The sequence below is a fragment of the Nansenia antarctica genome, assembly GCF_963989245.1.
Source record: "Nansenia antarctica genome assembly, chromosome: 18".
Taxonomy (NCBI): Eukaryota; Metazoa; Chordata; class Actinopteri; order Argentiniformes; family Microstomatidae; genus Nansenia; species Nansenia antarctica.
In genome coordinates this window covers 2,902,817-2,912,816 of record NC_137691.1, presented here as the reverse complement: position 1 = coordinate 2,912,816, position 10,000 = coordinate 2,902,817, and the positions used below count along the sequence as shown (strand labels likewise).

The 10,000-nt window shown below is 49.7% G+C and overlaps 1 protein-coding gene across 1 annotated transcript in view; it reads right to left on the bottom strand.

Annotated features, from left to right (window-relative positions):
* Positions 1 to 8,788: 8,788 nt before the first annotated feature.
* Positions 8,789 to 10,000, bottom strand: part of etnk2 (ethanolamine kinase 2) — a 22,910-nt gene continuing 21,698 nt past the window's right edge. The window contains exon 9 of the mRNA XM_080548066.1: positions 8,789 to 8,896. Within this exon, the coding sequence (XP_080404192.1) occupies positions 8,824 to 8,896 (73 nt within the window). The 3' untranslated portion in view covers positions 8,789 to 8,823. The remainder of the gene's footprint in view (positions 8,897 to 10,000) is intronic.

The window sequence follows — 10,000 nt, the reverse complement described above, 5'->3', positions numbered from 1 at the left end:
TATTGCACCACCGAGCAACACAAACTGTTGAGTCCCAACAGTGCTTCTCCTCCAGTGAATCCTGTGCTGGCTGGTTTAATAATAATAAACCTTTCGCCCCCCCTAACCCCCCCCCCCCCTTCCCCCAGCCTATTCTTACATGTCATATGTGTTATGTTGTAGCTGGATATTCTCCCTATTCTTTAACCAAATGCACTGGTAGAACACAGGCTAGTTATGCACTTTCACAGAAGCTTCTGCAAGCTGATTTCCCGAGCTCCCTCCCCTGATGTCCTTAGGCAGTTTAGACAGTTTAGGCAGTTTAGACGGGAACAACAACGTCTCACCACAGTTAACCTGCCCGTGGTCGTTAGTTAATAGGTATACAACTAGTTAGAACTAACCACAAGCCCCCCCCCCAACCCCCCTATTCTACATCTGTCTTCCCCTTTTTATTCTAGCTGTGTCCATGCTTTATGTGTGTGTGTGTGTGTGTGTGTCATTACATAAAATGTAATTTAGTTGGGGGTTACAATGTACATTGTGTGTGTGTGTGTGTGTGTGTGTTTCTTTTGCGTTTGGTTTCAGAGGCTGTACTGAACACCTTTGTGTCTGTCCATGAGGGCCTTGTCATTGTCGCTCCTTCTGTTCTGTTGTGTGTGAACTCTGTCTGACCTCTCACACAACAAGGCTCCTCTCCTCTCCTCTCCTCTCTCCTCTCCTCTCCTCTCCTTTCCTTCATGTCAGGTGGATGGGTGTTCCCTCTAGGCCTCCTCCACAGCTCTTACACCCTTCCTGCTGTTCTTAGATCAGTGCAGATGATGGAGAGAGAGAGAGAGACAATGCTTCAGTATTGTTGGGACGCACTCCTTATTCAACCTGTAACAGAAGAGATCAGACATGGCCTGCATAGTGCAGTCACTATGGTAACAGAGAGAGAGAGAGAGAGAGGCCTGTGATTGGCTCCTGTCCTACTGATGTCACGCTCCAGTTTATTATTTTTTGATGAATCTTGCGAGACTTATCGACAATAAGCCTGGACTTTCCTTTAGCCACGTTGATGGAATACCCCCCAGGTAGAAGATCCCCTTAATGCAGGGACCTAGGATCAGCCTCACAGCAGGGGGGGGACCCCAGGGGGGGGGGGGACCCCAATGTCAGGGGGGGACCCCAGGGAGGGGGGGGGGACCCCAATGTCAGGGGATGCCCAAGGATAGGGGGGGGACACCCCCATGTCAGGGGACACCTAGGGAGGGGGGACACGCACACATACCAGGTCAGGGGATTCCCAGGGATGGGGGGGGGGGGACCCCAAGGGAGGAAGGGGGGGGGGGACACACCAGGTCGGGGGACCCCCAGGGAGGGGGGGGGGGACACCAGGTCAGGGGACCCCCAGGGAGGGACCTCAGGTCTGGGCAGAGGACGGGGGGGAGGGGGGACTACCTTGCCACTCTCTCTCTATGGGTCTGTGCTGTTAGGAGCTGCTGGGCTGTGTACAGAGACAGATATATTAGAGGAAATGTTTATCTTATCACAGAGCTCACCTGTCTGCACCCTGCTGATGTAAATATAGATAGAGACTTTATTTTGTTTATAAGAGCCTCTGTAAGTTAAAAGGTGTACATTTTCTGGATGTTTTCCAAGTTTTTTGTGGTTTTGTTTTTTTTGGAAAAATAATAAATCGGTTGTTGCTACCATTCTGGGTTTCAGTTATTCCTGTCTCATCCTGTGTGCGTCAGTGTGTGTGTATGCATGTGTGTGTGTGTGTGTGTGTGTGCTTGAGCTTGAGTGTGTGTTTATGGGAGAGTGAGTGCGTGCTTGAGTGTGTGCGAGTGTGTGCGTGCGTGTGTGAGCGAGAGTGTGTGTGTGTGTGTGTGAGCGAGAGTGTGTGTGTGTGTGTGTGTGTGTGCGCAGGCTGCACAGTGCACACACTAAACACACATTTGCTTGCTCATCTGAAACCACAGTCGCGTGTTCGCATCCCCATAGGGCCGCAAGACCCTGAGGAGGTTACCTGGCAACTTTCTACCTGTAGGTTCTCTCCACGGTCTCCACGGTAACTAGTCATTATGGGATGCTTTCAGTCGCCCAGGAGGACATTGTGTGAAGTCTCTAATGGCTAACAGCTACATGTATGCTACGTCTGGTCACAAAGCAGTTGGTTTTTATAAATGCGGGGTTCCCACACCTTCTGAAACATCACATTCAAGCACCTTTCAAGGACTTTCAAGACTCAAATTCCCTCAAATTCAAGGACCCAACACGGCATAGTTTGAGACAGATCTAGATGAGAATTGATATAATAGGAACTATCCGCTCACAGACAACAATTAAAACGAGAGGTTTGAATGTGTGAACACTAGATGGTCTCTTGCCTTCTCTACCACAGCACCGCAAAACAATATTGTGAAATGTGTTAAGTTAAACAATACAGTAACTTATTTACTAGTTGACGAGGAGGTTCAAACTGCAACAGTGTGTTCTACACCCCCCAGGGTTACCTCAGGGTTATCTAAGGCCAAGTGTTACCTAAACAGTAAATGGACTGACTTATACAGCACCTTATTCCAAAGGAGCGCTTTACAAAGGCCTCTCATTCACCCATTCACACACCAATGGCGGCACAAAGCTACCATGCAAGGCGCCGGCCCGCTCATTGGGAGCAATCTGGAGTTCAGTGCCCCAAGGACACCTTGACACGTGGCCAGCCGGAGATCGAACCGTAAATCTGCCGACCTTGTGATCGTTAGACACCGGCTCTACCTCCTGAGACACAGCCTCTACCTCCTGAACCACAGCCTCTACCTCCTGAGACACAGCCTCTACCTCCTGAGACACAGCCTCTACCTCCTGAACCACAGCCTCTACCTCCTGACACACAGCCTCTACCTCCTGAGACACAGTCTCTACCTCCACCAGCCCCTACCTCCTGAACCACAGCCTCTACCTCCACCAGCCTTTACCTCCTGAACCACAGCCTCTACCTCCTGAGACACAGCCTCTACCTCCTGAACCACAGCCTCTACCTCCTGAACCACAGACTCTACCTCCACCAGCCTCTACCTCCTGAGCCACAGCCTCTACCTCCTGCACCACAGCCTCTACCTCCTGAGACACAGCCTCTACCTCCTGAACCACAGCCTCTACCTCCTGAACCACAGACTCTACCTCCACTAGCCTCTACCTCCTGAACCACAGCCTCTACCTCCTGAGACACAGCCTCTACCTCCTGAACCACAGCCTCTACCTCCTGACACACAGCCTCTACCTCCTGAGACACAGTCTCTACCTCCACCAGCCCCTACCTCCTGAACCACAGCCTCTACCTCCACCAGCCTTTACCTCCTGAACCACAGCCTCTACCTCCTGAGACACAGCCTCTACCTCCTGAGACACAACCTCTACCTCCTGAGACACAGCCTCTACCTCCTGAGACACAGCCTCTACCTCCTGAACCACAGCCTCTACCTCCTCCAGCCTCTACCTCCTGAACCACAGCCTCTACCTCTACCAGCCTCTACCTCCTGAGCTACAGCCTCTACCTCCACCAGCCTCTACCTCCTGAACCACAGCCTCTACCTCCTGAACCACAGCCTCTACCTCCACCAGCCTCTACCTCCTGAGACACAGCCTCTACCTCCTGAACCACAGCCTCTATCTCCACCAACCTCTACCTCCTGAACCACAGACTCTACCTCCTGAACCACAGCCTCTACCTCCTGAACCACAGCCTCTACCTCCTGAACCACAGCCTCTACCTCTACCAGCCTCTACCACCTGAACCACAGCCTCTACCTCCACCAGCCTCTACCTCCTGAGCTACAGCCTCTACCACCTGAACCACAGCCTCTACCTCCTGAGCCGGTCTGTTACCTCAGACCCAGGATTCTGCTGGTGGAGGAGGAAGCCCAGATGTGACTATGGAGGTCATCAGGATGTCGGAGCTTGTGAGGATGTTAATGACTGAGAATGTTGTGTGTGTGTGTGTGTTAAGCAGAGGATATCCTCGGTAGTGAGTGCCTACCTTCCCCTCAGGGCCAGAGAGACAGGTCAGCCGGCAGGCAGACAGGTGTGTGTATGGATGTATGTGACGTGTTTTGGTCCTCATATCGGCAACCAATCAAAATGTTCTGACTTTTCTTTTGAAACACAGAAATGCGTTTCAACGTAGTTAACACAAACTCGGTAGTCAAGCCAAAAATACTGCAACAACGCAATGGATTGGGTGAGTAATCCCCACTGCTACCTAGATAGCTATAACACTACTTTACATTGTTAGCAGGCTCACAAAACAAGCTGTGTTAGTTGACTAGCGAGGTGTCATTGATTTTCAACAACGCAGAAATGTATTCACGTTTTTCAAAAGAAAAGTCTGGTCATTACATCAGATCCCGACATGAGGACCAGAGCATTAGAACATGAACACAGAACACACTCTGTAAACAAGACCAATCTAAAAGGCACACAAGACAACACAGATTTAATTTATACTTTTTTAATGGAAATATTTACTGCCAAATGTTAAATTACTCTCCTTGCCACTCCCACAGAAGTGTGGAGGATCACTGTACAGTCAGATTTCACAGTATTTCTTACATTATTTACAACCTCCGTCTCCACTGGCCTTTCTTGATGCTACAGCTCCCCCTTCAGGAGTGGATGACTCCCTACACCACAGTTGCACGCCAGCACACACACATACATACATACATACACCTCGAAATGTTGGGACCCTTTAAACAGTTTTCTACTTAACAACTTCTCTAAAATTCAAATCAGTCAAAAGCATGTACAAAAAAGTAAATATAGACATAGAAAGAAAAAAAAATGAAGTTATCTGTACAGTGTGTTTTCAAGTTAAATCAGTTTAGTACATTCACACACAAAAAGAGTTAATCTCAAATAAACTGCAATGCAAGCCATATGAAGCTAACCGTTTTGGTATGTTTATAGAAAAGAAATAAAAATAAACACAGAAGAAAAAAAAAAGTGAGCGAATGTAATGACAGATTCACTCAATAAATACCAATTTTGCAAAATAAAAACGCTTCTAAATCTAAAAATGCCAATGTCAGGATTGAAGCCTTTCATCGTCAGCACAGTATATGATATTCACAGGGCTCATCTTGATAATAATAATAATAATAATAAGATAATGTCCCCCCACTAGTGCACACTTGGCCATTAAAATGAGGACACTCTGACCTCTCTTACTTCATTGAATGTCTTTGATGCATGAGTGCAACGTTGTCTTGGACACCCTCAATAATTCGAAGGGAAACCGAAAAGCTCATTTTTTTTTCTTTACTTCCTTTTAAACTCTTCAAAAGCCAGGCAATTGTAGGCATGTGCTGTTGTAATACTACTACCCAGGTCCCAAACCCAACCATAAACACCTACCCCCTTGGCAACTTGTGAAGATCTGAAAGACTTGGGCTGCGTTCGTAAAAAATATTCGCTCTGGAAATCTTATCAGCACTCATGGAATGAATGCCCTCTTGTCCAATCAAATGACTTGGTCCCCATGTTGAACACTGTATAGTATGTTGAAATTTGAGTATGCGAGAAATCTAGTATGTAAACTAGATTTTCCCGAATCTCCGAGTACGCCATGGCATCACACTATTCAGCTACTCAATCCCCAAACTGCATCGCGCATCTCTCCAGTCTCGTCAAACCTCGTCATACAAACTCGTCATACAGCTGTTGTACCCAGTGTGCGCTCCGGTGCTCTCGGAGCGAATTTACGAAGGAACTAACGCAGCCTTGGTAAGGTTGTAGGGATGCAATCTAGTAACAGCTCCACTTTGCCCTCTAAAAGGCCTGAGTCCCAAATCTTTCAGATTTCTCCAAGAAACCCCTCTTCACAAAGGGCAGGGGAGGGCTCTGATTGGACGATAGGCATAGATACTACTTCCTGTAGTGTACAAACCCCTCTAAACGAGCGGGTGCATTCCCATCAACTCCAGGTTTCTTTTTGGTTGTGCGTTCAGGAAGTAGATGTTCTCAGACGTTTATACCTTCACTTTTACCTCGCGCGCTTTCTCGTCAGTTTACGACGATATTGCCACTTGTTTGTACGTCCTAGCGTGGCCGTCTGAGAGACCACCTTCCACGTGTGTCTTCTCCGGCATGGCCGTCTAGTGACAACTGACTAATCCGGTTGGGGGAGGGGAGAGCTCTCTTCCCCTCATCTTCTTCTCTTGGGGGGGGAATCCCAACATAATAAAGTGGCTTTTTTTTCGTTCAGATCTCCTCTACTAAGATCATCACCGATCTGAAAAGAACAGGATAGGCTAAAGCAATATGGTAGAGACGCCCCCTATTGGAATGTACTTCCACCTATCCAGTTTCACACCAGTGTAGATGAAGGGTGGGGTTGGGGTGGGGTGGGGTGTGGGGGGGTGAGGAGGGAGGGTAAAGCACTTCACCCGCCTCTAGTGTGTACTTTCTGGGTGAGGTATTAACATGTGCCCTTTACTCTCACCCACAAGGTACGACACCTTTTAGGAATCTCTCAGGAAGGGCACATCGTCACGTTCAGAAACACAACCGTCACACACGGAACATCGACAAGAAGAAAAAAACAAGGACTTCATTGCACTCTTTTTTTCAATAAGCACTCTAGTCACCTCTCAAGCTCAACTCTAACGTGGTAACTTGTTGAGTTATATTAAATCATTTAAGACTAGTTTAAGTAGTGGTTGTTCCAAAAAACCACCCCCTGTCTTGGTCCGGGGGCCTACTGAATGATTGATAGCCACTCCTCCTATCCTCCTCAGGCTGGTTAATTATTAACCCCCTCAGTAATAAGAGACAGGGCATGGAGGGCATGGGGTCACAACCCCAATGGGACAGCCCCCCCTAGTGGCGACCACTAGGGACAACAGGACGGAGAGCTACAGTAACAGATACAGTATCAACTCTAGGGGGGGGGGGGGGAAGGGACGTCGACGACAAACGACTTTGTCGTTTTGAGAAATGGAAACCGTGGAAAGAACCGGAAGTTTCACCGGCGGCCCCCGATTCCTTCATCTCCTGTCGACCGACGGTCAGATAAGTGCCGAGCTTCAAAACGCGTCCGAACAGGACGCGGTGTTTCCGCCGCGCCGTCTTCACCCCTCCATTAGGAGGGCGGAGGCGGGTGGAGGGCCAGAGACCAGAGGGAGTCGCCCCTCCAGATGTCTATCTGGAACATGGCTGAGGGCCGGAATATGGTTGTAATGTGGTTGTGCTGTTGCTCCAATTAAAAGCTGATTCTAACGGTTGGTTAGCGTTAAGAGTTTTAACGGTTGTCAGTTGGTTAGGGTAGATGTTGTGTCGGTTGGTGAGGGTCGGTTGGTTAGGGTCGGTTGGCGAGGGTAGATTTTGTGTCGGTTGGTGAGGGTCAGTTGGTTAGGGTCGGTTGGCGAGGGTAGATTTTGTGTCGGTTGGTGAGGGTCAGTTGGTGAGGGTCGGTTGGCGAGGGTAGATTTTGTGTCGGTTGGTGAGGGTCAGTTGGTGAGGGTCAGTTGGCGAGGGTGTGAGTAGTCTTCACCTATAACAGACCTGGGGTCTGGCTCAGCTCCTCTACTCTGCTGTCTTGTCCTTGGTGACCTCATACTCTGATGGACAGATAATCCCACAGCCAAACAACCAAACCCCCACTGGGTTTACTGAACCCAGACCCTTTGAGATACGGCTTACACACCGTCTGCTTATGTAAGGTCCTGTGACTGGATGGGAGGGGTGGGGGGGGCTGGGGGGGCGATGAGGGGACTGATGGAGGGGACACACACACACACACACACACCTCTGATGTTAAGCAAGTGTACGTCCGCCAATTGAGAAAGGCGGGGGGGGGGGGGGTGGGTGGGAGGAAGTAAATAAAGGGGGCAGAGCAGAGGGAGAGAGAGAGCAGTAGGGGGGGAGAGGAAGGGGGGAGGCAGGGGTGACTGAGGTCGTGGTTTTCCGAGGTGGGTCTGTCAGGAGTGGAAAGTTTAACAGAGCGAGTCGCCGTAACCATAAAAGCTACGAAGGCGGAAAACTGCCTGAGACGACCAGGAACGAACACACACACACACACACACACACGCGAACGAACACACACGCGAACGAACACACACACACACACACACACGAACACACGCAAACGAACACACGCGAACGAACACACACACGCGAACACACACACGCGAACACATACACACACACACACACACACACACACACACACAAGCACACACAAGCGCACACACACACACCAGTCAGAACCAGTCAGGTCTGGCATTAGAACCCCAGATGATTTGAAGCCTCCACCAAAAGTTCCACCAACATGGCCGCCGTTCAGACAGTCAGGGCTGGTTTAAATGGTCGGGGGGGGAAGGCTGGTTTCATGGTGCAGATTAAGACTAGCCCTGGACTACAGAGCATCCTAATCCTGGACTAGGCTTAAGCCTGGTCTGTGAAACCGGGGGGGGGCACGCGGATGGGTCACGGAATAACTAAAACTTGGATTAACGAACACACACATATTTTACGCACAGACACACACACACACACACACACACGCACGCACACACCCAGCACCTCGTGGACACTTGGATGAGTGAGAGTCGTGAGACAGAGCTGGACTGAGCTGAAGAGGAATGAAATAGTAATTTAGTAATTATGAGGGGAGGGGAGGGGAGACGGGGGTTTGGTAAACATGTTGTGGTCCATCCTGCCCCCCCCCCCCCTCCCCCCCCCGAAGAGTGTTCCCACCACACCACCAGCCCTGGACCCTACCCTACCCTACCCCCCACCACCCCTTCTTTTTGTCATCTTTTTAGTGTTTCGCTTCTCTCTCTCTCTTCTCTCCTCTGTTCATTCTGGGATCTGCAGGGCCATCACAGCAGGCTTGGTCTTGAAGTACTGGTTGAAACGGAGCACAGCATACCTGGGGGGGGGGGGTAGGAGAGAGAGAGGGAGGGAGGAAGGGAGAGAGGGAGAGAGGAAGGGAGAGAGGGAGAGAGGGAGAGAGAGAGAGAGGGAGAGAGGGAGGGAGGGAGGGAGGGAGGGAGAGAGAGAGAGAGAGGGTTACAAAAACGTTCTGAACAAATGAAGTGTTGAATATCCAGGCCGTCTGAACAACCGCTGAGACAGACTGACCGCCCGCTGAACTGTCAGGGTGTCAGTCACTCACCCATGCAAGGTGTCAGTAGGGGTGTCAGTAGAGGTTCGGTATGAACCTCGGTTTTTGGGTCACGGTTTCGTGTTACGTGTTTTGTGCGAAGCAAAAAATAAATAATGCTACTATTTATTTACAAACTGTTACTTTACTTTATTTTTACTTTAGACAGAGAGAGAGAGACAGAGAGAGTCAGAGAGAGAGAAGGAGAGAGAGAGAGAGAGGGACAGAGAGAGACAGAGACAGAGAGAGAGAGAGAGAGAGACAGAGAGAGAGAGAGAAAGAGACAGAGAGAGGGACAGAGAGAGAGAGAGAGACACACAGAGAGAGAGGGACAGAGACAGAGAGACAGAGAGAGAGGGACAGAGACAGAGAGACAGAGAGAGAGAGGGAGGGAGAGAGAGAGGGACAGAGAGAGAGGGACAGAGACAGAGACAGAGACACAGAGAGAGAGGGACAGAGAGAGAGGGAGAGAGAGAGAGGGACAGAGACAGAGACACAGAGAGAGAGAGAGAGGGACAGAGAGAGAGAGACAGAGACACAGAGAGAGAGAGAGGGACAGAGACAGAGAGACAGAGAGAGAGAGAGAGAGGGACAGAGTGTTATGATGTGTTTTCATAAGTGTGCATAGATAATTTGTAGACATTAAAACATGAACTCACTAGGCAGCTCTCTTGTGTGAAACTGCTGGCTAGACTAACATATCTGGGTCACGAAAGTAGGCCAAATAGCCAGCAAGGGAGAGTGGGTCAAGAGGTCAATATATTTAGGGAAAGTCAGGAATCGTATGACAAAGTTGCCAGGCAGAACAGCCCGTTCATGAGTGACAACTACACAGCTGAGGGCTAACTCAGCAGTTATTTGGACCATAAG